The following is a 27,487-nucleotide window of genomic DNA, read 5'->3' on the forward strand; positions in this document are numbered from 1 at the left end:
GTTCTTTTGGGTAGATGCCCAGTAATGGGATTGCTGGATCAAATGATAGATCTACTTGTATCTCTTTGAGGTATCTCCATATTGCTTTCCACAGACATCGCACTAGTTTGCAGTTCAGGGTACAGATCTTTTACTTCACTGGTTAAATTTATTCCTAAATATTTTGTTCATTTTGATGCTGTTAAAAATGGGATTGTTTTCTTAATTTCTTTTTCAGATAGATTATTATTGTTATAAGGAAATAGAACTGATTTTTGTATGTTGATTTTGTAGCCTGCAACTTTACTGAATTCACTTACTAGTTATAACAGTTTTTTAATGGAATCCTTAGGGTTTTCTATGTATAGGATCATGTCCTCTGCAAATAGGGATAATTTTACTTCTTTCTTTCCAATTTGGATGCCTTTACTTTCTTTTTCTTGTCTAATTGCTCTTGCTAGTACTTTCAGTACTGTCTTAAATAGAAGTGGTGAGAGTGGGCATCCTTCCTGATCTTAGGGAAAAAGCTTTTAGTTTTCTCCCATGGTTATGATATTAGCTGTGGGATTTTTATAAATAGCCTTTATTACATTGAGGAAATTTCCTTCTGTACCTATTTTGTTGAATGATTTTGTCATGAAAGGATGTTGAACTTTGTCAAATGCTTTTCTGCATCTATTGAGATGATTATGTGGTTTTTATCTTTCATTTATATTATTGCATTTGTTGTTTTGCATATGTTAAACCAACTGTGCATCCAAGAAATAAATCCCAGCTGGTCATGGTATATAATCTTTTTAATGTGTTGTTGAATTAGGTTTGCTAGCTTTTTTTTTTTTTTAAGACAGAGTTTTGCTTTGTTGCCCAGGCTAGAGTGCTGTGGCATCAGCCTAGCTCACAGCAACCTCAAATTCCTGGGCTCAAGCTATCCTCCTGCCTCAGCCTCCCAGAGTGCTAGGATTACAGGTGTGAGCCACCAAGCTTGGCCTCGGTTTGCTAGTATTTTGGGGGGAGGGTGGGTGGGTTCTATCTATGTTCATCAGTGATATTGGCCTATAGTTTTCTTGTGCTTTCTTTGTCTGCTTTTGGTATTAGGATAATGTTGGTCTCATAAAGTAAGTTTGGAAGTATTCCTTGTAATTCTATTTTTTGGAAGAGTTTAAGAAGATTGGTATTAATTGTTTTTGAATGTTTGGTGGAATTCAGTTGTGAAGCCATCTGGTTCTGGGCTCTTCTCAATACTTCAAAATTTCAGGTACTTATTAGACCTGCTGCTATATTTTGTTATTTAATGAGTTATTTTCAAAAAGCACATATTTCTGTACCACAAATTTGTCCTGTAATATTTTGATAATTTCTATGTGATGGGTTGCTTTTGTAATCCTATTTATCTTATGTATCTCAAATGATATTCTAAGAAATAGAGTTTACAAGCTTCTTCACACTGCCAAAAGGTCCATGTCACAAATAAGGTTAAAACTCCTAATCTAGAAACATCATGATTGAAATAGAGAATTTTTGTGACTTTCGTTTTTTTCTTTTGATCAGGTGTAGGTAATAGCAGTGAAGGTGGAAGAGGAAAGGCAGGTGCAAAACTTTTCCAGGATTTTCAGATGTTAAGTAGAATATGGACTCATCCTTGGTGTCTGCAGCTGGACTACATTAGCAAAGAAAATAAGGTAAATTGAGTAACCTAAAATTGTTTGAAAGGTATTTGTTGGAAACAGAAGAATATTAGGAGAAAGCCTGATATAGATTTAGTGTATATTCAAAATTTCTATTGCTTTGTTATACATTAATTCAGTCTCTTATTTCTATTTAACTTCTATATGTCTTGCATGCATTATAATTATGGAAGGAGTGTTCAATATTAATCTTTATTGAGCCCATTTTCAAAACTTTTTAATTTGAAATAATTTTATATTTACAGAAAAGTTGTAGAAATAGTTCAGAGAGTTCCCCTTGTATCTTTGACCTGGTTTCCCCTAATATTAACATCTTGCATAACCATAATAAAGTTATCAAAAGTAAGAAATTAACTTTGGTGCAATAACATTAACTAAATAACATACTTTATTTGGATTTCATGAGTGTCTCTACTTATGTCCTCTTTGTTTTCTGTGATCTAATCCAGGACCTCCTGTTGCATTTAGTAGTCATATCCTGTCATGTCTCCTTTGTCGTCTCTAATCCATGATAGTTCCTTAGTCCTTCCTCATCTCATGTCAATTAACATAGTCTTAAATGAAATAAAAATCATTATCATTTCCAATATAAGTTGAAATAAACTATTAAAACATTCATTTTTTTTTCTCTAGGGATATTTTGATGAAGACAGTATGGATGAGTTTATAGCCTCAGATTCTGATGAAACCTCCATGAGTTTAAGCTCCGATGATTATACAAAGTAAATTGAATACTTTTTGTGTCCTGTATTGACACGTTTAAACCCCTACCGACTGACTGTCCTCTGCTAATTGGCATTTGTATCTTTACTATGCTTTCTTAACAATCCGAATGTGTTCTTTTTTTAGAAAGAAGAAAACAAAGGGGAAAAAGGGGAAAAAAGATAGTAGCTCAAGTGGAAGTGGCAGTGACAATGATGTTGAAGTGATTAAAGTTTGGAATTCAAGATCTCGAGGAGGTGGTGAAGGAAATGTGGATGAAACAGGAAACAACCCTTCTGTTTCTGTAAAGCTGGAAGAAAGTGAGTCTGATGAATTTTGCCTTTATCATGGGACATTGATTTAGAAAATGTTATGTCCTTAGTGTTTTTTTCAGTCACTTATTATCCTCACTAGTTGGCTCAAAGGAATTTCTTTACTCAACTGGTAAAAGTCTAGGATAATTAGGTACACATAATTACAACAAATATCTAATGAATGTTTAATTATAGGCAAGCCACTGTGCACTTTCTAGTATTTGTGAGGAAAGGAAAAAAAGAAAAATTAAAAAAACTAATGTTTATTTACATGTATGTTTCCAAACTCTATTATTTTCCTTCTCTGTGTTAGCTAACTGAATTCTTGAGTAGCCGTGCCATGTAGTTGATATCTTTAGTTTTATGAATGAGTGATAGAAATGGGATTCAGACCTCGATATGTCTAATTTCAGAGTCACCATGATATTTTCACTTAGTTCTGTGGTAATAACTGGAAGTATTTCAGGTAGTCAAGTGTGATTGTAGTTATACAGTAAAACTAATTTTAATCATTTAATCTTTTTTCTTTGTAATTCTTCATGATCCGTAATTGTTGTCTACTTTAGTTTTCCCCTGTATTGTTTACTGTTTGTGTAACCTCTTTTGCTTCCTTTTTCACTCTTGTGCATGAAAGTGAAAGTCTTAGATTGAACTCCCCAGGGGTTTAAGTTGCCTTTACTCATATGTAAGTTAAAGGATTAGCGTTGAGACTGTATCCTCCTGCTGCAGCCTGTGTCTCTCAGAGCTTAAAAGATAGGATCTAATATTTGAATATTTGAAATATCAAATAACTGAAGAGAGAACAATGTAATGGCTCTAAATATTTGGAATTTGGGCATTGTGGAACAAAGCAGGTAACCATCTGTAAGGAGAAGAGGGATGTGGGGGCCAGCTAAATGTGTGATCCTGTGATCAAACAAGCTTGGCTGGTCTAAGGCCTGCAGCTGAACTAACTTGATGATTCTTTTATAAACATTTCTCTCTTAAGTACCTCCATGGAATAAACAGATGGCAGCCTAACCACAGACCCTGGTGACTCTTAAGAAATCAGGGGAATAGTAAAAATTAAACTGCAAGATTTCTTTCCTTCTTCTCTCCTGCTACCCCAGAAAGGCAGTTTACTATCAGTGTTCATCTTCCAATTAGATATAAAGAATATTTTTACCAGAATAGTAAAGAAATGGTTATAGTTTAATTTAAGGTAATGGAAAGTTCCTCTTATCTCCTCCCTTGATCCCCCCAATTTGTCTTTTCCACTTAAATTCCTCAGTCTGTCATCTCATCACTAAAAATAGAGTTTATAAGTTCCTGGGCATGATTTTCTTAAAATACTTCTTGTTGAAATTTTCTGTCATATCTTGTGGTTAAGAGGAGAGAAAGAGTAGACCACCCGTGTGCATAGTTCTATGCTACATTTTAGTTGTATGTAAATAGAAATCATTTATATATGGGTGTATTTTATATTTCTTGCAGCTTATATACATGTATAGTTTATCACAAACATTCTCTAGAACTAATAGATGATAAAAATCTATTTTTGTTCTTCAGATCTAAATAAACTCCATGTAAAACAGTATATCGTATTATATGAACATATCTAGCTGACTAACTTTAAAAAAAATCACTGTCTTATAGTAAATGTAAGAAAAATCAGAGGTATTAAGGGACCAAAATGTTGCACTTGGAATTTGAAATTGATATTAAATAATTAGATGACTTTAATTGAGCTGTTATATGATTTTCCCTATATATTTCATTTTCACTTCAAAGAGTTGCTGTTTTCTTTAATTCTTATGTAGTAGATTTCTGATTTTTCTGAGAAGCAGCATCTTGAATAAGTCATTTAAGTTTGCCTTACATCATCCCCATTTCTGGGTTTTAAGTGTCTAATTAGAAGGAAAATTTTGTGATGAGGAAATGACTATGTAACTTGCTTCAAAGTGTCAGATTTATTATTACTTCAGTATTTTTAGAGTAAAGTTTCATTGGTAAGCATTTACATTTTAGAATATATGTAATTGTATGGATATAAACTTTTGTTACAGAATCCTTGTATATGATGTAGGGCCATAATATTAGCACTAATACACCATATTTATTCACACAACAAATGTCTATGGAATGCTTACTATGTGCCCCAGGTACTATTCTAGAGGCTTGGGTTATATCAATGAACAAAATGCATTTATGGAGCTTACCATTTTACTGCTACTATATATACACATAACAGTTTGTTGATATACTACTTTCTTTTTAAAATTACAGTGTATCTTGCTGCAAATGCAATAAACGACCTTTTATTTAAATATTTATTTAGGATGCATCAAGACATTAAGGATAAAGGCACAGCCTTCTATTTGTTTTGTATTTCATTTTTGCTGTACCACCTAAAGACGTTGTGATATCCAGAGTGTATATTAAATAATGACTTTAATTAATTAACTAATTCATTCATTGTTACTTGTCCTGTATATATACATAGCAGAGTTAAAAAAGAAGTCATGATTAATCCATGTGGATGATGAAATACAAAAGTTCAGCATAAAACATACATACTCAGATATTTATTAATATTAATTGGAGTAGCCCATATTTCTCTGGATCACTTTTTTAAGACATTGCTGTAAGATATTGTGATAATATCCAGTAGAAATAAAATTAAAATGAAATCTATTATATTTGCACAGAAATTGTCACCCGTCCTAAGCCTTGAGACTCTTACCCAGCTGCCACATTTTTACTAACTTTCTGCCAGCATATTTTAAGTTCTGATATTTTCACCTTAAATAAAGTATCTTTAATACATTTGGGTAACAATTACTGAAGCTGTGTGTAATCTGTGGAAGTTCAGAATTTCCCAAAGCTACTGATTATTGACTAGTTGACCAATTGTGAAAAAGAGTTTAGTCAACATTTGCTTTATGTATCAGGGGTCCCTAAGACCACCGCTAGGCTTAGTGATTAACTAGAAGACTCACAGGACTCAGCATATAGTCATATTCAGGACTATGATTTATTACAACAAAAGGATACAAAGCAAAATCAGCAAAGAGAAAAGGCACATGGGGTGAAGTCCAGAGGAAACCAAGTACAACCTTCCCAGAGTCTACTTCCAGTGGAGTCACACACGATGCGCTAATTTCTTTAGATTGAGTTGCGACAACATATATGAAGTGTTGTCTACCAGAGAAGCAAGGTAGAGAGACTCAGTGCCCATGGTTTTTACTGGGGAGTGGTCACCTAGGCACTATCTGCCTGGCTCTTAGCAAATTCCAGAGTCCCTCAAGGAAAGCATGTATTCAGAATAAAGCATATTGTTTATACAAACAATCTAGGCACAGTGAGCCACTGTTATCAAGGAAAGTTTTATATCAATATGAGGGAGATATGTTTACCATTCATGTTCCCAGACACCAGCCAAGGGCCATCCTTGCATGGAAGCTTTTTTGAGATGATGAAATTTGAGTTGACTAGAAGGACAGTAAGGCATGAATAGAATTTTGCCTAGCAAAGAGGGGGAGAACATCATATAAGAAATTCAAGGGAAGGTATGGAATTGTACAAATATGTAGCATGTGTAAGCAGTAATTCATTGTGGTTTGAATACAGATGCATAGTGAGCTCTCTAAAAGTAATGGAAATCACCAGGGCCCAGACACAAAGAAGAAACTTGTGAACCAAAAAGGTAAATTCAAGAAGGTATGCTATGGAAGCCCTAGGGATATCTAGTCTTGAGACTAGCAACTTTGGTTTTCACCTAGCCAGGGACAGGATACAAGATGGCCTCAAGCCCTCTATAAGGTGGTGAGTTCTTAAACCCCTTCTTAAAGCTGTATACCTTTAAAGGGTACATATTCCATGGAAGAATAGGATACCAAAAAAATTGCTTGTCAATTTGGGAGATGACAGGGAAGCTTATCTGTTTCAGTTTGGGCTCTTAGTTGGAGAAAATGGATTCACTGGTGGCTTGATCTCACATACTTTATGGTTTGAATTTATATGACTCATGTGGTCTAAAAATCCCAAGCTGAAATATTAACCTCTAAAGTAATTATAGGTTGATAATCCCTTGGGGCACCTGGCGGAAGCAAATAGAGAGTCAATCTGGAGATCTATGACCTTAACCTAGACTACCTAGGAGTCTCAGAGTATAGCTACACCTGAGAAAACAACCTTAGGAAAAGCTAGCAACAAAAAGTGTTAGCAGTCAACCTGAGGAAAGTTAGCACACAAAACAAATAGCATGATTAGATTCTTAAGAACTTTGAATAATAGAGCTATTGGATAAAGACTATAAAATAAGTATGTCTAAATTAATATTTTAAAAATCATAAGTATAACTTTATGCCAGAAAATTTTAAACTTAGATAAAATGTACAGTATTTAAGAAAAATATAACCCAACAACGTTGAGTGTTCATTGTAGTTTTTTCATAGTAGCCAAAAATAAGCAGCAACCTAGACGTCTATGAATAGGAGAACTGATAAATGATGGTATATTATTTATGCAGTGGAGTACTACATGGCAGTTAGAATGATTGAATGGGAGCCCCATGACAAACCTGAGTAAGTATCACTTTGAGTAAAAAGCTTCATTGAGTGAAAAAGTTATTTGCAGGGGAAAAAGAAAAGAAAAGTTATTTGCAGGATGATACAAATAATATGGTACCATTTATATATGGTTTTAAAACACGCAAAGATGATGTATTGTTTAGGGATACACATGCATTAATAGTAAAAATATGAAAACATGCAGAGAAATGGTAAATATAGAATTCAAGGATTTAGTTATCTATCAAAAAGGAGGAAGGGAAAGAGAATGGGATTGGGTAGGGTCACATATTAGGCTTCAGCTATATCAGAAGAAGATTTAACAATGTTAAAATTTGATGAAGATGGGATGTGGAAGCATAGCTATTCATTATATTCTATATACTTTTCTTAGTATTTAAATTTTTATAACAAAAATATAAATTTAAAGTACTTAGTGTTAAAAATCAATTGAGAAAGTATATAAACAGGATTAAACATGTACATTCCTTATCTTAAATCAAATTATTTATATTTAAATCTTTTAATAGATTAGGTGATAGTTTGTGGGGAAAATATGTAAGGACAAAATCATTTAACCATGGTATGGCAATTCTGGGGTCCATTCCTGTTTACGTTTTCCAGAATCCTAGTCGCACAGTAAAATGTTTCCTCTCCCAAGGTCTTTTCTCTCTCGATCTCTGAATCTCTCTGTCTCTGTTGATTCTTGTCTCTTGGGGTGTGTTTGAGGGGTATTACTCTCTCAGGGCCTGCGAGGGTTTCCTATCTCTTGGGGTCTCTGTCTTTCTAAACTCCCCACCCCTATCCCCAGAGTCTGCCTCTCACACTTACATTCTCTCAGGGTTCATCTCTTGCTTGTTCTCTCACTTGGCATTTATCACCACCCTTCCTGTCTTTCTTTCAACCTCCCTCCCCTACTTCCTGTCTGTCTTTCTCTGTCTAGAGCTTTCTCTCTGTGGGTAGTCTCTCTTTTTATGCTACATGCATGCATTCCTGCCTGTTACCTTTTCCCTCCCCTCTCCCAAATCTCCATCAGTCTCTTTCTTTCTTAGTCTCTTTGGGTTGATCTATTTCTGTCTCTCTTGCTCACTTTCATTTTCTTTCCTGATTTACCTACTTATTTATATTCCATTTATTTTATTTAGGTAAAGCTACTTCCTCTTCTAATCCAAGCAGCCCAGCTCCAGATTGGTACAAAGATTTTGTTACAGATGCTGATGCTGAGGTTTTAGAGCATTCTGGAAAAATGGTACTTCTCTTTGAAATTCTTCGAATGGCAGAGGAAATTGGGGATAAAGTGTAAGTGCTTTCCTATATTTATTATATAAATGAACCTTTCTATTGCTTAAACAATTTATTTGAACAAATCTATTATGTTTTTTTTCTTTCTAAAGATATGTACTTTCTTTGGTTATTATAGTGCTAGGCCAGTACAAACAACTGTCTTTCTTGTAAGCCACTAGTTCTGACTGAATATTTAGATTATTTCTTCATTGCTGTTTTCTGCTTTTAGCTTATTGCATCTTGAGCTTGTTTCCTTGAGTCTAGCTTTTAATTGATGTCTGTGTTTTGCCATCTTCAAAATTACTTTTCAGTCCATGTAGTGTGGCTTCTACCCTGATATTACACTTTACTGAGATTTTCCCCCCTAAAGTCACTAGTGACCTTCTAATCCCCAAATCTGGTGGACAGCTCTCAGACTTTATTTCACCTGTTTGATTATTCTTTATCATTTTTCCTTTCTTTTTTGTTCCTGTTTGTTTTACTTCTAACATTTGTGCCACCATTCCCTTCTCTGCATCTCCACCTCCAATCTCACCCTAAAAATTACTATTCAGAAAACATATTTTTAAGGTTCCGAACCAGACTTATTTTCTAGGCTATTGTAAGGTCTCAACATCTGATTATAACATAGTTTTAAAAGGTATCTGTGATGCTCTCAATAATTTAATATAAGGCTAAACTAAAATAATCTTTTATCTTTAAAGAAAATCAAACTTGATTTCTTTAACCTCCTGGAAAGAGGCAAAACCTCCCGTTATATTCCAATACCATTTTTTAATATACCTCTACTCTACTCTTAACGCATTTTAATGTACCTGTTTATATGTCTTTCCATTGGATAATAAGCTGTTTGAAGACACAGACTGTTTTATGCTTTTTTATTAACCACTATACCTGGCACCTAGTAAGTGCTCATTAAAAGTTATTTTGGTTGTATATTGCCACAGTATTTACACAGAAACAAGTGGTTCAGGTAAGGGATGATGTCGGCATACTATTAATACGACTACAGTGGTAGTCATGGAGACAAAGGATATGTTTTGGAGTAGAAACAATAGGGTTAGATAGATTAAATACAGGGCAGTAAGGAGAGAGTAGTCAAAGAATGTCTCCTAGGCGTCCAGCTTCAGCGGCTGGTGGATTGTGGTATTATTTACTATGATGTAGAAGATTAGGGAGAACTAAGTTTATTAGAGGAAATAAAGACTTCTGCTCTGGCTATGTTAAGTTTGAGAGGCCTATTAAGTATCTTGAGAAGTGTCAAGTAGGAAGTGAATATTGGAGTTCAGAGTTCCTGAAAGGTCAGATGAGATTATTGTTGTAGGCATGGTTTTTTTTTTTTTTTTTTTGCTGTCAACTTCTGTGATTTAAAATTAATTTTTACTTGGCTTCTATATAAGAATTTTAAAATGGGAGAAGGATTTTAGTTGTCTTTTAATTTCCTACCTAGGGCAGGAATTTCTTCTACCATGTTCATAACAGATGTCCTCGTAGCCTCTCCTTTGATAGAATATTTGCCATCTCAGAAGGCTCCCTACAGTTGAATACTTCAAAACTGTTAGGATATGTGTCCTTATCTTTAGCTTAGGCCTTACCCCTATGGCTGTCTCCCCTTTTGTCTAAAGTACAATGTATCTTCTACTAATTTTTTTACTCTTATTTTTAGGTATAAGCTGAACTCATAGATATTATCAATGTTAACACTATAAAACTGTATTTCTAGAATTGTGATTAGTGCTATTCTTTATTTGTCTAACATTTTATTGTGGATATTTGTAAACATACCAAAAAGCGGAAAGAATTTTATAGTGACTACCAATATACTCATCACTTGGATTCTATACATTTTACTGTACTTTCTTTATCATACATCTATCTGTTTAACTCTCTATCCCTCTATTTATCCATCTTATTTTCTTGATGCATTTTAGAGAAGTTTTGAGACATCACAACTACTACTTAAATTGACTTCTCCTTTAGACAGTGGTGTTTATCTCTCCTGTGACTTTTAGCCTTTTCCTCTCATTTCCTTGATCTGTTCTTTGTATGCCATAATTTCAGTCCTGACCACATGGTCATGAATATACTTCAGTTTGTTAGCTTCATCTCACAGTCTCAGAAACAGAACACTTCAACTGAGTTCTTATTAACCCAGTTATATTCTGGACCCTGTACTTCCATTCATGCAGTCCAATATAGAGGTGTTTTGTCGATATCTAAATAGCACTATTGGTTCATATTGAACTTGGTCAGCTAAGACTCTTCTATTTTAGAAGAATTGCTATCAAATCAGATCCCCCCATTCTCTGTTTGTACAGTGGATCTTTTGAACCCAAATGAAAACTTGATATTTCAGAGAGCAAGAGATAATCAAATTTTAGTGATTTTAGCCAATGATGTGCTATTAAATGTTTAACAACTGGCTCTCCCTCTCCCCATAATAATAATAATAATAAGAAGAAGAAGAAGAAGAAGAAAAGGCAAGCAAATAAAAAAGAAATGCCCTGATTTGTAGCATTTGCTATTCCCATGGTATAAATATTCCCACCATAGCCAATTTCAAGCTACCAGCATTAGTTCAGAGGTGGGAGGAGACGCTAACAATCAACTCTTCCTACTTCAGGGTAGTTACAGCCAACTCCAGTACACACTGATTTCAGCTCAGCCCTTCTGACTTATTTGTTTTCTGTCATATAAATATTAAATTTTGATTGAATCTTTATTCCCAACTTCTTGTTATACGTGAATTTGATAAGTATTTCTTTTATATTTCCATGTGAATCATTAATAAAACAGATAAAACCAAAATGGTTTATGCAGGTATGAAAATTATCAATCAGGACAATAGTTCTTCATGTTGTCTACAACTAGAAAAGGTTAGCACAGATGACCATTAGTATATAGACATTTAATCCTAACAACTCTTTACCTTTTTCACAGTGCGACTTGTCTAAGTTCAGTGGTTTCCAGAAACAGCCTTAATCGCTAACTGATTCAGATCAACCTCTTTCCAGCATAGTAACTCAAATTCTAGGTTAATTCCAATTAAATAATTAGTATTTCTAAGAAGTTAAGTTTCCTACTTATAGGAACTGTCTAGAACTTAACTTATAGCTCATAAAGAATCAATTCAGGCCGGGTTTGGCGGCTCACGCCTGTAATTCTAGCACTCTGGGAGGCCGAGGCGGGTGGATCATTTGAGCTGAGGAGTTCGAGACCAGCCTGAGCAAGAGTGAGACCCCGTCTCTACTAAAAATAGAAAGAAATTAGCTGGACAACTAAAAACATATATAAAAAATTAGCTGGGCATGGTGGCACATGCCTGTAGTCCCAGCTACTTGGGAGGCTGAGGCAGAAGGATCGCTTGAGCCCAGGAGTTTGAGGTTGCTGTGAGCTAGGCTGATGCCACGGCACTCTAGCCCGGGCAAAAGAGTGAGACTCTGTCTCAAAAAAAAAAAAAATTTTTTTTTTTGATTCTGGAAAAGATAAACTACTAAAGGGTCAAGGCATAGGCCTTTCTTTAAGCTAAGCACCAGGAGTCAGTTCATTTCTTTATCAGCATTCTAGAAGTAGGCAACTGGGAGATAGTGCAGAACTTAGAAAGCCATACAATAGAAGATGCATATGTGTTTCAGTCCAATAGCTATTTCATAGCTTCAGTTCTTTTTAGTGCTACTAAATCTGAAGACATCTAGCAGTATGTGTTGAAGATTTTCTGGAGTCATAACCACCTTCCTCTCCTATAGTATAGCTTTCAGAATCAAAAGAAAACTTAAAGAAAGCATGCTTGTCATAGGTATATAGTTTCTTGTATACTGACCTACTTTTGCTTGCATATATGAGGGAGAGAAGGAGACCTCCTACATTTTCTTTCATTTTTTTCGTTTCCAGTGGGTAATTATGTCCATTTACTTCTCACTAAGTAGTGGTTAGATTAGAGTAGTGGTTTGCAAACTTTCTCAGAGCCCCTGCAAGTTGGTGACCTTAGAGCAGAAGGTGAGGGAACAGATATTTTTCCTTCTTTTCCCATAGTGCCTAAAGCAGCTTGATTTTATTATTTATTTTATTTTAACTCCACATAAAACTTCATGTGAACAAATAGTTCTTTCATGGCTAAAAAGGACTTAGATAACTGCTAGATCAAGAATCAGGAATTTTGGACATAATTGAAATGGAATGACAAAGTGTTGTAGAATGCATATAATTTTAAATTACTAAAATACTTTTAATAGGAACAACTTTTTTAATATTCTTTAAACAGATGAAATTTATCTAATTTATCAACTTTTTTTTAACCAGTCATACTTCGTGTCATGTGTAAAAAGTTGTTTGCTTAATCCAAGTTACGAAGATTTTCTTCTGTGTTCTTCTCAGCATTCTGTAGTTTTTACATTTTACATTTAGATTTATGCCACATTTTGAGTTAATTTTTGTATAAAGTATGAGCTTTAGGTCAAACCTCATTTTTTTGCATATGGATATCCAGTTTTGCCTAGACCATTGTTGAAAAGACTGTCCTTTTTCCATTGAATTACCTGTGCCCTATTGTCAAAAATCAATTAATCATATAGTGTGGCTCTATATCTGGACCCTATTCTGTTCCATTGATCTGTGCCTGTCCCTTCACCATTACTACACTGTCTTGATTACCTGTGTGAGTATTGAAATCATGTAGAGTTAGGCCTCCAACTTTGTTTTTCTTTTTCAGAATTATCTTAGCTACTCTATATTTGGCATTCCCGTATAAATTTTACAATCATGTTATTTCTACACAAAAAATCCTGCTGGGATTTTGATTACAGTTGTGTTAAATTTGTACATCAGTTTAGGAAGAAGTGATATCTTTACTTGGTGAATCTTCCAATCCACGAACACTAATCTGTTTTTTTAGCCTTGTTTTTAGCCAGTCCCTCATATCTCTGGACTTGATTGAAGATTTTCTTGAATTGGCTAGTAGGGAGAAGACAGAAGATAAAGATAAACCTCTTATTTATAAAGGTGAGCTACAAACACTTATATATTTTGTTTTTTAAAAATACTCAAAACATATCATACAAACATTTAACAGATTTTTATTGTGTATGTTTGAGGTTTACAACATGATATTATAGGATATATATAGATAGTAAAATGTTTACTGTAGTGAAGTGGATTAATATATCTATCATCTCACATAGTTTGTTTTGGCGATAAGAGCAGCAAAAATCTACTTAGTTAACAAAAATCCCTAATAAAATAGTCTTTGTTGTTGCAATTGTGGAATAAATTAAAATTTTTGCCTTTTTAAACAGCTTTAATCAAGTATAATTCATATCCTGTACAATTAACCCATGTAAAGTATAAAATTCAAAGGTTTTAGTATATTCACAGATATGTGCAATCATCACCACAGTTTTTGAACATTTTAATCACCACCATATAAAACCCTGAACCCTTTATTATTTCCCTCTCCCCTACTCAACTCCCTCACACATAAGCAACCACTAATCTACTTTATGTCTCTAATAGATTGACTTATTCTGTACTGTTCATATAAATGGAAACACATAATATGTGGTCTTTTGTGACTGGCATCTTTCACTTCACAGGCAGGGTTTTGAAGAGGTATTTGTACACCCATGTTTATAGCAGCATTATTCACAATGGCCAAAAGGCGGAAGCAACCCAAGTATCCATTGACAGATAAATGGATAAAAGGAAGGAAACTTTGATACATGGTGCAACATAGATGAATCTGTTATGCTGAATGAAATAAACCAGTCACCAAAGGACAAATATCATATGATTCGTATTAATGAGGTTCCTAGAGTAGTGAAATTCGTAGAGACGTAAAATAGAATGGTGTTTGCCAGGGGCTGTGGGAACGGGGAGATGGGGTGTGAAAGATCACATAACAAGGCTTCCCAGAGTGCCTCATGGTGTATGGGAACTCTCGTTAAAAATCTGTCATCAAGCACAGATTCACTATTAGTTATCCATTTTGCATCTCTGTCTAGCACTAAGCTCGACATGCATGTAGTAGGTCCATAGTAAATACCTGTTGAACTGGCAAGGAAATAAATTACCCTTATCTGGATCTTCCCTCGTTTTGTTTACATAGAGAATAATGCACTAATTATGCATTTTCTTATGTGCCCCTTACATTTCAGTGCTAGGTATATACTAGCACCTTTTATCTTGCTTATCCTCTCCTTTTTTGTTGCTAGCATCCCTTATTGGCATATTTTAACATATATATGTGTAGTGTGTTTGTGTAATTCCTTAAGTTGACTATAGTTAAGAACAATCTTAGCTTGAATATGTTTTTCTATTATCATTATGTATTTTATTACTCAGATCGTTTGTTCTGGCAGTGTTTCATTATCTCTGCCACCATTAATAAATGGAAAAATGTCCCTTTTAATATGTATACCTGTAGTATTGTAATTACATGTGTCTCTATCTTTAATGGGTAAAAACAATTCACATTGTTCTAATTTGTATTTTTCTGACCACTAATAAGGTTGTATATTTTTTTCATATGCTTGCTAGTTTATTTCTAACCTTATAAATTGTCTTCAGCAAACATTTGTTTTAACTATCAGTCAGGTTGGTCTATCTTCTGAGTTACTACTATTACTACTACCACTAACGCTAGTACTGTTTATTGAGCACTGAGCTAGGTTCAAGGGGTACTACAGGAAATCATTACGTGGTATTAAGGGGAATCAAACACACATAATATTTGCCATAATAGAGATAGATATAATTTACTATGGGATCTTACATAATATTAAGTGCTCAATAAGCTTTTGGTGTTGTTTTTTTGTTTGTTTTGAGACAGGTCTCGCTCTGTTGCCCAATCTAGATTATAGTGGTATCATCATAGCTCACAGCAACCTCAAACTCCAGGGCTTAAGCCATCCTCCTGCCTCAGCCTCCCAAGTAGCTGGGACTATAGGCATGTGCCACCATGCCCAGCTGATTTTTCTATTTTTTTTGTAGACATGAGGTCTCGATCTTGCTCAGGGTGGTCTCGAACTCCTGGCCTTAAGCAATCCTCCTACCTTGGCCTCCCAAAGTGCTAGGATTACAGGTGTGAGCCGCACACCTGGCCTCAATAAGCTTTTAATTACTTTGTGACAGGGACTATTGTAAGTGGGTTTTTAAAAAATATTAATTCATTTAATCCTTACAGCAACCCTGTGCAATCAATAGTTACTCTGATTATCTCCATTTTTGTAAATAAAGAAACTGAGGCACAGGAGTTTAATTATTTGCCATAGTGAGAATGTTAGTAAATGGTGAAACTGAGATTATACTCAAGGAGTCTCACTCCAAAGTCTGTATTCTTAACCAGTAACCTATATTGACTATCAGGTTGTAAGTGTTGTATGCATGGAGGTAGTATTATTAGAGATTGTTCATTTGCATTATCACAAAAGGTGAGTATGTTGAAATGCTTTTTAAAATAGTCATATCATTTTCAATTCATTTATGATTAGCATATTTACCTTAATAATTATCCGGTTAGAGTGAACAATTAATGCGAATGTGACTCTAGCCTCTTACCTTTTTATCCAACCATCTGTCTCAAATTCTTTTTTCCTTGGATGTGTATGCTTTTTTTCTAATTGAAAGAAATAAAAATCATAAATAAAATTACTTTCCTAGACATTGCTGAATTTTTAGCAAGGAAATTCTAGGTTTTCAATATCAGTAAAGACATGGGTAAGTAATCAATGTGTGGAAAAGCATCTTTTTAACTAACTAAATTTAAAGAGTTTACTGAAAAGACATAAGTCTCAGTTTTGTTAACCTGTCTTTAAGTCTCTAGGATAGGGCATTATAATATGAATTTTGTTTAGATGAGAAATAGTAGTATTGTGTTTACAATTAAAGAATTAGGATAGAAATTATGATACAATATAAAAATATCATAAACTCTTAATCTGTCAGTATTTTAATATCAATACAAGTATCGGGTGAAATTTTAGCTGTCTAAAATTGACATATTAGATCACTAATTTATAAAGTTGCAATCCTTTACACACACACAAAAATACTCATGAAATGGTAACATATGCTGACATTTGTGGCTAGCCTGTAGAATAGTTTTGGGCACATAGTAGGCATTCAGTAAATATTTGTTCAGTGAATGTATAAAGGCATTCTTTGTCTCTATTTTTTATCTGATTATTTTCAAGTCATTAATAAGGGGGGAAAACCTGGCCATTTATAGATTTAATTAAAAGCAAGCCTCATGATCAAAATGTAATTTGATCATATTCTTGTGGATTCTAATCAAGAAAACCCATTTAAGAAATTCTCCTGTAGATGAAATAGGTTTTAAAAATAGTTGTAGTCATCAATATCTATTTGAATGAAATCTGTGGTGAATTTATTTGTAATATAATTACTCCTTGATTAAGAAAAGTATATACTATATTTTGCTATACAAATAGAATATTTATATATAACCCACTTTTAAATAGTGAGCAAGGAGAAAAATCTACTAATATTAGCAGAGCAATTTATCAAATCACTTTTGTGCTTTTTTTTTGTTTGTTTGTTAAATTTTCAGGTGAAGGGAAGTGGCTTCGAAACATTGACTATTACCGTTTAGATGGTTCTACTACTGCACAGTCAAGGAAGAAGTGGGCTGAAGAATTTAATGATGAAACTAATGTGAGGTAGGAAAAATTTTCTGTGTGCGTGTGTGGAGAGACAGAAAGAGAGGGGTTTTTTTGTTTGTTTTTTTTTTGTTTTCTGAGACAGAGTCTTGCTCTGTCACCCTGGTTAGATTACAGTGGTATCATCATAGCTCATTGCAGCCTCACACTCCTGAGGTCAAGTGGTCCTGGTCCTCCTGCCTCAGCCTCCCGAGTAGCTGGGACTACAGGCATGAGCCACCATGCCTGGCTAGTTTTTTCTGTTTTTAGTGGAGACAGAGTCTTGCGCTCACTCAGGCTGGTCTTGAACTCCTAAGCTCAAGTGATCCTCCCACCTTGGCCTCCCAGAGTGCTAGGATTACAGGCCTGAGCCACCGGGCCCGGCCCCTTGTAGCCTTTTTAGTCTCACTTCTTTCACTTAGTGAAATGCATTTGTGATTCAGCCATGTTCTTGCATATGTCAATAGTTTGTTTTCATTTATTGTTGCATAGTATTCCATTGTATGGATGTATCACACTTTGTTTAGCTGTTTCCAGTTGAGGGACATTTGAGTTGTTTCCAAAGAATTAAAATTGAAGCTACTCTAAGCATTCATGTACAAGTTTTTGGGTGAACATAGGTATTTACTTAAGTGAAATGAAAACCCAGGGTTGCAATTGCTGCGTTATATGGTAAGTTTATGTTTGTCTTTGTAAGAAACTGCAAGTTTTCTTAAGTGACTATACAATTTTCATTTCCACCAGCAACACATGAGTGTTCCAGTTGCTCTGTATCCTTGTCTGCACTTGGTATTGTCATATTTTTTAAAAAATTATTTTACTCACTCTAATAGATGTGTAATGGTATCTCTTGTGATTTTAATTTGCTGTTACCTAATGATAAATGATGTTGAGCATCTTTTCATGTACTCTTATGAACATTTTTATATCATCAACTATAGATATAGGGTGTGTTTACATTTGTGTTTACATCATTGATGTTGCTTTTTAATTGTTAGTAATTGACAAAATCAGACTGCATTTGGAAAAGAAAAATTTATACATACAGTCATGTGTCGCTTAACAATGGTAATACATTTGGAGAAATATGTTGTTAGGCAATTTTGCATTGGGTGAACATCCTAGAGTATACTTACACAAACCTAGATAGTATAGCCTACTAAACATCTAGGCTGTATGATATAGCCTATTGCTCCTGCACTACAAACCTGTGCAGCATATTACTGTACCGAATACTGTGGCAATTGTAATGCAATGGTGAGTATTTGTGTATCTAAACATATCAAACATAGGAAAGGTACAGTGAAAATACGGTATTATAATCTTATGGGACCACCATCGTATATGTGGTCTATCATTGACCAAAACATTATGTGGCATATGACTGTATACATAGATACACACATACATATGAGGGCTGTCTAGAAAGTATCCAGCCATTGTTAATATAACAACTCATATTACATGGCTGGATACTTTCCAGACAGCCCTTGTATACAAAGGTGTGAAAGCATGGCTGTTAGATGGGGGATTAATTTAATGGAAAGATGGCTGAAGTATGCCTTAAGAAATGTTTTAAACTTTGAAGTGTATTATATTGTGTATGTAAAACATGTTTTAATTCTAGCAGAGTCATGAACTAGACTTAGGATTAAGGCTAGAGATATTCTAGTTAGATCATAGAAAGATTAATAGTTACTGAAAATCTATAGTCTAGGAAAGCTTACAAAGGGATGGTTTAAGTACAGTTAAGTTATAAACATACGTGATTGATTATCTAAGTGCTTACAGAATAAATGCATTTTATATTCTGTTTGCCCTGTTTTTAAAAATTATTTGTGTATGAATGTGAAGAAGTAATTTTATTCAGTAACTCTGATTTTTTAAACATAACCTAAACCTTTGACTTGCTCAGTTTACCAACATTTTAAATATCACAATAGCATATGATCTGTCCCATAACATTAATACTTGATGACCAATAGGGAACAACATTGAAATTTAGATGCCGAGCTGTCAGCTTGGCTTACTCACTAGTGAATTAATCATCCCTAAATATATGCCAAAAAAATATATTTCATTCAAATTCATGCTTACAGGTTGAGTATCCCTTATCTGAAATGCTTGGGAGCAGAAGTATTTCAGATTTCAGATTTTTTACGATTTTGGAATGTTCTTACCTGTTGGGCATCCCAAATCAGAAAATCTGAAATCCAAAATGCTCCAACAGGTATTTCCTTTGAGCATCATATTGGCGCTCAAAAAGTTTCAGATATTAGAGCATTTTGGAGTTCAGATTGCTGGATTTGGTATGTTAACCTGCATATACATATTGTGGATTTGGAGGGTTACTCTTGGGAAGCTGAACCCATCCAGATTAAATCCACAAATGTCTGTATATATTCTAACTTCTCATGACTCAGTGATTTTCAGAAAATAGGATATAAATATAATCATTGTTTATACTAAAGTGATCTGAAAGACACATTAAGATAAACCTTAAGATAATGACCATACTTAACCGTGTTGTGTTATGTTACCTGGAAGTAGTTTTCAGCAATCTCAGGGGCCCTGGTTAACTTAATACTATTTTCTATTTGTTTGTTTGTCTTTTTATTTAGAAATGATTATAGATTCTCCTTAACTTGCAAAGATAATACAGAGAGGTCCTGTGAACCCTTCACCTAATTTTCCCTAATGGTTAGATCTTATATACCTATAGTATAATATCAAAACCAAGAAATTGATACTGTTTCAGTATGTGTATGTATCTGTGCATTTTAATCACATGCGTAATCAAGATACAGAAATATTCCGTCACCACAAAGATCTCTCTCATACTGCCCTTCTATAGTTGAATCCATCCTTAATATCAGCCTCATCAATATCCCTAACTCCTGACAATGACTACTTTGTACTTCATCTCTATAATTTTATCATATCAAGACTTATATAAATGGTATCATACTATATATGTGATCTTTTGAGATTGGCTTTTTTCACTCAGCAAAATGCTTTTGAGTTACATCCAAGTTGTCATGTGTATCAATAGTTGTTCCTTTTTATTACACAGTAGTATTCCATGGTATGGATGTACCACAGCTGTCTAACCATTCACTTATTGCAGGACATTTTAGTTGTGTCTAGGTTTGGCTATTACAAATAAAGCTGCTATGAACACTGTGTTTCGGTTTTTGTGTGGACCTAAGTTTTCATTTCTCTAGGATAAATGCCCAGGAGTGCTGTTGCTAGGTCACATGGTAAGTTTGTGTTTAATTTTTTAAGAAACGGCCAAACTCTTATCCCAAATGTCTGCACCATTTTATATTCCTCCCAGCAATGCGTGAGAGATCAAGTTTTTCTGCATCCTCACCGGCATTTGGTATTATCACTATTTTTTATTTTAGGTGTTCTGATAGATGTGTGGTAGTATATCTCATTGTTGTCTTAATTTCCATTTCCCTGATAGCTAGTTATCTTGAATATCTTTTCAGGTGCTCCTTTGCCATCAAATACTGTATATCCTCTTTGGTGAAATATCCCTTCATGTCTTTTTTTTTTCCTCGACACAAGGAAACAATTTTTTTTCCATTTTCTAATTGGATTTTTAAAAATTATTGTAGAACTTTGGGGGTTCTTTATATAATCTAGATATGAGTCCTTTGTCAGCTAAATGGTTTGCAAATATTTTCTGCCAGTTTATGGCTTATCTTTTCATCTCCTTCACAGGATATTTCACAGAGCAAAGTTTTTAATTTTGATGAAATGTAGTTTGTCAGTGATCGTTTGTTTGTTTTGATCACGCTTTTGACGTTAAGTCTAAGAACTTGTCCCCAAAGCCCTGGGTCCTAAAGATTTTCTCCTGTGCTGTGTTCTAAAAGTTTTATAATTTTACATCTTATATTTAGGTCCATGTTGCATCGTTAATTTTTGTATAAGGCGTGAAGTTTAGTTAAAGGTTTATATTTTGGGCTGTGGATGTCCAGCTGCTCCAGCCTGCTTTGTTGAAAAAGCAATCCTTCCTTCACTGAATTGCTTTTGTACCTTTATGAAAAATCAGTTGGCTATACTTGTGTGGGGCTGTTTCTCAGTTCATTATTCTTTTCCATTGATCCATATGTCTGTCCTTCTGTCATTACCACATAGCCTTGATTACTATAGCTATACAGTAAGCCTTAATATCACATTGATTGATTCTTCTCACTTTATTCTACTTTTTATGGATAATTTTAGCTAGTCTAATTTCTTTGGTTTTTTCAACATAAATTTTAGAATAATATTGTCTATATCTACAAAAATTTTAGAGAGATTTTAGTAGGAATTGTTTTAAATCTGTTATTTGTGGAGAATTGATATTTTTACTATATTGAGTCTTCTGATCTTTGAACACAGTATGGGTATCTCTCCATTATTTGATTTCTTCCATCAGTGTTGGTAGTTTTCAGCATACAAGTCCTGTATATCTCTTGTTGGATTTATACTTAAGTATTTCTCTTTCTTTTAGTGATTATAAATGATTTTGGTTTCCATGTGCTCATTGCTTACATATAGAAATGCAATTGATTTTTGTTTTGATCTTTTGTCTGTGATCTTGCTGACCTCATTTGTTTTAAGAGTTTGTTTTGTAGTTTCCTTGGGATTTTCTCCACATAGACCATTATGTTTTCTGCAAGTAGGAATAGTTTTATTTCTTCCTCTCTGATCTATACGTTTATTTCCTTCTCTTGCCTTATTGCACTGGTTAGAACTTCAGTAATATGTTGAGTAGCAGTGGTGAGAGTAGACCACTTGCCTTCTTCCTGATCTTAGGAGAAAAGCATTCAGCCTTCATTAACTATGATGTTAGCTGTAGGTTTTTTTGTAGATACTCTTTATCAAGTTGAGGAAGTTCCCCTTTGTTCCTAATTTGCTGAGAGTTTTTATTATGAATGGATGTTTAATTTTGTCGAATACTCTTTCTGCCTCATTTAGTATCATCTGTTTTTTCTTCTTTAGCCAGTTAATGTGGCGTGTTACATAGATTGATTTTTGAATATTTAACCAGTCTTACAATCCTGAAATAAGCTCTCCTTAGTCATGTGTTTAATTCTTCTTATATAGTTCTGGGTTGTATTTGCTAATATTTTGTTGAGAGATAATCATGAGAGCTATGATACATATTTTATTGTTTTTGTACTGTCTTTCTCTGGTTTTGGTATCAGGATAATACTGACCTCATAAAATAAGTTGAGAAGTGTTGTCTCTTCTATTTTCTGAAAGTGATTATGTAGAATTTGTGTTAATCCTAAATGTTCGGTAAAATTTACCAGTGAAACTTTCTGGCCTTGGAGATTTCTTTTTTGAAAGTTTTAAAATCACTAATTAAATTCCCTTAATAGTTTTAGGACTATTCAAGTAATCTATTTCATATTGAATGGTTTACAGTAGTTTGTGCTTTTTGAGGAATTAGTCCATTTCATCTTGATCTCTAATTTATGTATAGAATTTTTCACAGCATTCTCTTATTATACTTTTGATATCTGTAGGGTCTATAGTGATAGCCTCTGTTTCATTCCTAATATTGGTTATTTGTGTGTTCTCTTTGTCAGTCTTACTAGAGGTTTATCAATTTTATTCATCTTTTCAAATAACCAGCTTTTTGTTTCATTGATTTTTTTTTTCTATTTTCATTTCATCTGTCTTTTGGTTTATTTTGTTCTTGTTCTACTTTCTTAAAGTAGAAGCTTACATTACTAATTTGATTTGAGACTTTTCCTCTTTTCTAATGTAAGCATTTAGTGTTATAAATTTCCCTTTCAGCACTGCTTTAGCTATGACACAAATTGTGATATGTTTTCATTGGGTTCAGCATATTTTTTATTTCCTTTGAGACTTCCTCTTTGACACATAGCTAATAACATGTTGTTTAATTTCCAAGCATTTGGAGATTTGTATTATTTTTCTGTTATGGGTTTCTAGTTTGATATAATTATGTTCAGAAAATATGCTCTGTGTGATTTCAGTTCTTTTTAATTTGTTGCATTTTGTTTCATGGCCCAAGATATTATGTATCTTGGCATATGGTACACAAGCCCTTGAAGAGAATGTGTATTCTGCTATTGCTAAAGGGAGTGTTCTGTAAATGTTGATCGTATTTTGTTCTTTGATGGGGTTGTTTTGTTCTTCTTTATCCTTGCTAATATTTTTTAGTTGGTTATTCATTTTTGAGAGAGTAAAGTTGAAGCCTCCAACTATAATTGCAGATTTGTCTGTTTCTCCCATCAGTTCCATCAGTTTTTGGTTCTCATATTTTCAGCTTTTGTTTAGTTTATACACATTTGGGATCGCTCTGTCCCGCTCTGTCTCTCATAATTTTCTTTGCTGTGAAGTCTATGTTATATGATACTATTAATAATATAAGCCACTCCTGTTTTATTTTGATTGATGTTTGCGTGGTATATATTTTTTCGTTCTTTTACTTTCAACTCTCCTATATTGTTATATTTACCTATATTGTTATAAGTGAATTTCTTATAGACAGCATATAGTTCAGTCATGCTTTTTCATCCGCTCTGTTAATCTCTTTCTTTTAAATGGTGTGTGTAGTCCATTTATATTGAATACAGGGCTTGAGTATGCCATTATATTTTTTATTCAATTTGTTCTTTCATTTTGTTTTGATTATTATTTCTTTTTTTCTCCCTTCCTCTGGGTTATTTTGATCTTTTTTGGAATTCTATTTTGATTCATCTGTAGTGTTTTTTAGTGTTTCTCTTTGTATACCTTTCATAGAGGTTACTCTAAGTATTACATTTTGTGTGTGTGTGTGTGTGTGTGTGTGTGTGTGTGTGTGTGTGTGTGTAAATATAAACTTGTTACAGTCTACTGGTGACATCATTTTACCAGTTTGATTAACATGCAGAAACCTTACCCCCTTAGGTTCCTCTTTTGGGGGGGTGCGGGGAGACAGAGTCTTGCTTTGTTGCCCAGGCTAGAGTGCAGTGGTGTCATCCTAGCTCACCACAACCTCAGACCCCTGGGCTCAAGCCATTCTCCTGCTTGAGCCCCTAGAGCAGCTGGGACTACAGGTGCGCACCACCATGCCTGGCCAGGTTCCCTGTTTATAATGTAACTGTTTTAAGTGTTCAACCACATCAGTCAGTGTAATCATGTTTTCTTTAACCATAAAACATAATTTAGAAAGCATAAACAGAAGGAAAGTATTTATTCACTCTGTCACTCTTTTTTTTTTTTCTCTTTTCATTGTTGCGTCTTCCTTCCTAGTGTTTCAGCATTACTTCTATCATTTCCTTTGTATATAGAGAACTTCCTTTAGCCATTCTTTTAGGGCAGGTCTGCTGGCAACAAATTCTCTGAGTTCCTTCATTTGAGAATTTCTTGATTTCTCCTTCATTCTTAAAGGGTATTTCTGCTGGATAAAGAATTTTGAGTTGGCAGTTCTTTTCTTTCAGCACTTGAAAAATTTGTGCCACTTCCTTCTGGCTTCCATGGTTTCTTATGAGAAACCTGTTCAAATTATTTTTCCCCCTTTAGATAAGGTGTTTCTCTCTTCTTTGAATTCTCTCTTCTTTCAAGATTTTTTTTCTTTATCTTAGTTTTCAGAGAATGCCTATGATGTGTCTTGTCATGGCTTTTGAGTGTATCCTGTTTGTGATTCATTCATTTTCTTAAACCTATAGGTTTATGTTTCTTGCTAAATTTTGGTAATTTTCAGCCATTATTTCTTTAAATACTTTTTCAAGCCACTCCATCTTTCTCCTCTCCTTTTAGGACTCTGATGACAAAAATGTTAGATTTTTTTGTTATAGTCTCTTTTTTTTCCATTCAGTTTCTATCTGTTGTGTCATTTCAGGTTGTGTCATTTCTTTTGTTTAGTATTTAAGTTCACAGAATCTTCTATCCTCTACATTCTGCCATTGAGTCAGAGGAATGTAGAGGATAGATTTGAGTGTTTTATTTCTGTTATTATATTTTTCAGTTCTAAAATTTCCATTTGGTTCTTCTTTATGTCTTCTATTTCTTTGATGAGACTTTCCATTTTTTTCATTTGTCTCAAGTGTGTTGATAATTGCTTATGAGGCATTTTTATAATGGCTACTCTTAAAATCCTTGTCAAACAATTCTTACATTTGTTGTCTTGATGTTGGTGTCTGTTGATTGCCTTTTCTCCTTGAAGTTGAGATTTTCCTGGTTCTTATGACAAAGTTCTTGTGTTTAAACTGAGCATTTTGGTTACTATATCATGAGACTCTGGATCTTATTTAAATCTTCTGTTATACTGGGCATCTTCTGACAAAAGTTCTGGCAAACCGTGAGGTGTCCTGCCTCATTTCTGTCAGTTGATGGTAAGAGTTCAGTCTCCCCAGTAGGCCTTGACTGGTACGACCCTTGCTGGGAGGGTGAGGATTATCTGTTTACTTCTCCCCACATGGCTTCCTCTGACACTGCAAGGGGTATTTCATTCATTCTTGGGTGGTGGTATAATTCTTAATTCTCCACTAGGCGCCTTTTGATATTACCCCAGTAGGGAGGGGAAGGTGTTTTCTTGTAACTGCTTGGTGTAGGTGGATGTCCTGGTTCTCTTCACTAATACTCCTGGGTCTTGGGGGAGGACCTTGTTAAATCATACTTCTCTAAGACCACCCTGGCAGTGCCTTTAGTTGTAACTTGGTTAGGTTAGAAGGATAGGGTACAGGTATATTTTTTTCTGTACTATTTGGCTGGAGCGGAGTGGTTATCTTAGAGTTGTCTGTCTTGCTATGCTACCCCTTTTATGGGCCTTTAGCTAGAAAGGTCAGCCTTTTCTTAGGGATTTTTTTTTTTTACACCATCTGCTGGAGTTCTTCAGCAACTAGTCTAGGATATATAAGGCAGAAGGAAAGCCTATGAAACTCACTGCCATTTTGTCCCTTAAGTCCTGAAGTCCATGCCTGTCTACTTCCTCCTTTTCACTTTTCAGAGCCTTCTTCTGTTCTTTTTATATATAATGTCCAGAGTTTTTAGCTGTACTTATTGTGAGGAATAGGGAACAGTATACAGTGTACTCCATCTTTCTAGAAGTGCAAGTCCAAAGATTAAACTTTTAAAAGAATTATTGTATATATGCCTTTTGATGAATATATTTTTTTTTCCTGTTGGTATATGCCTAAAAGCAGGGGTCCCCAACCTATGATGAGTTGTATAATTATTTCATTATGTATTACAATGTAATAATAATAATAGAAATAAATGTAAAGGACTTGAATCATCCCAAAACCTCTCCTCCACCACCCCCCATCCATGGAAAAATTGTCTTCCGTAAAAACAGTCCCTGGTGCCAAAAAGGACTGCTGCCTAAGAGTGATATTGCTGGGTAATAGGTATGTTCGGCTTTAGCTCATGTAGCCAAAACATTTGTCAAAAATGGTTGTACCAGTTTATACTCACAGCAGTAGTATATGTGTGTTTTAGTTGTCCTCCGTCCTCACCATCACTTGATATTGTTTGTGTATTTCTTAAAAAAAATTATGGTGTTTATATAGTGGTAAGACTTCAGAGTTTTAATTTGTATTTCCCTGGTAACTGATTTCAGGTGGATTGTAGTAATTGGAAGCTAAAACAATGAAGTTTTTAGAAGGAAACCGCAAAGATTATTTTCCTCATCTTGCAGTAAGAAAAATTTAATAAACGGGACACACAATGTACTAACCATAAAAGGAAAGATTGATAAGTTGAGCTTTATTAAAATTAAGAACTTCTATTCTCCAAATGTGTAGTAGTTAATTTTATGTGTCAACTTGGCTGGGCTAAGGGATGCCCAGGTAACTGGTAAAACATTTCTGGATGTGTCTGTGAGGGTGTTTCTGAAAGAGATTGGCATTTTAATCAGTAGATTGAGTAAAGAAGATTGCCCTCATCAATATGGGTGGGCATGATCCAATCTATCGAGAGCCTGAATAGAAGAAAAAGGCAGAGAAAGGGCAAATTTACTTGCTCTCTGTGTTTGAGCTGGGACATGCATTTTCTCCTGCCCTTAAAGATCAACAATCCTGGTTCTTCAGCCTTCAGATTCAGACCACGACTTATACCAACTGCCCCTATCCCCACTTCTACCCCCTGGTTCTCAGGCCTTTGGACTGGGACTAGGATTTATATCAACTCCCCTAGTTCTCCAGCTTGCCGACAGCAGATTATAGGACTTCTGGGCCTCCATAATCACAGTGAACCAAGTCCCATAATAAATCTACTCATACACACAAACTCACTCACTCACTCTTACTCCTATTGGTTCTGTTTCTCTGGGAAACCCTGACTAATACAAAAGGCATTTCACATTAAGAGTG

The 27,487-nt window shown here is 34.4% G+C and overlaps 1 protein-coding gene across 1 annotated transcript in view; it reads left to right on the forward strand.

Annotated features, from left to right (window-relative positions):
* ATRX (alpha thalassemia/mental retardation syndrome X-linked) overlaps positions 1-27,487 on the forward strand; it is a 251,279-nt gene that overhangs the window by 159,534 nt on the left and 64,258 nt on the right. The window contains exons 23-28 of the mRNA XM_012664077.1: positions 1,528-1,658; positions 2,298-2,386; positions 2,514-2,686; positions 8,376-8,529; positions 13,406-13,512; positions 17,078-17,186. Of these exons, the coding sequence (XP_012519531.1) occupies positions 1,528-1,658; positions 2,298-2,386; positions 2,514-2,686; positions 8,376-8,529; positions 13,406-13,512; positions 17,078-17,186 (763 nt within the window). The remainder of the gene's footprint in view (positions 1-1,527; positions 1,659-2,297; positions 2,387-2,513; positions 2,687-8,375; positions 8,530-13,405; positions 13,513-17,077; positions 17,187-27,487) is intronic.

Source organism: Propithecus coquereli, unplaced genomic scaffold (assembly GCF_000956105.1).
Source record: "Propithecus coquereli isolate 6110/MARCELLA unplaced genomic scaffold, Pcoq_1.0 Scaffold86, whole genome shotgun sequence".
NCBI classification, from domain to species: domain Eukaryota; kingdom Metazoa; phylum Chordata; class Mammalia; order Primates; family Indriidae; genus Propithecus; species Propithecus coquereli.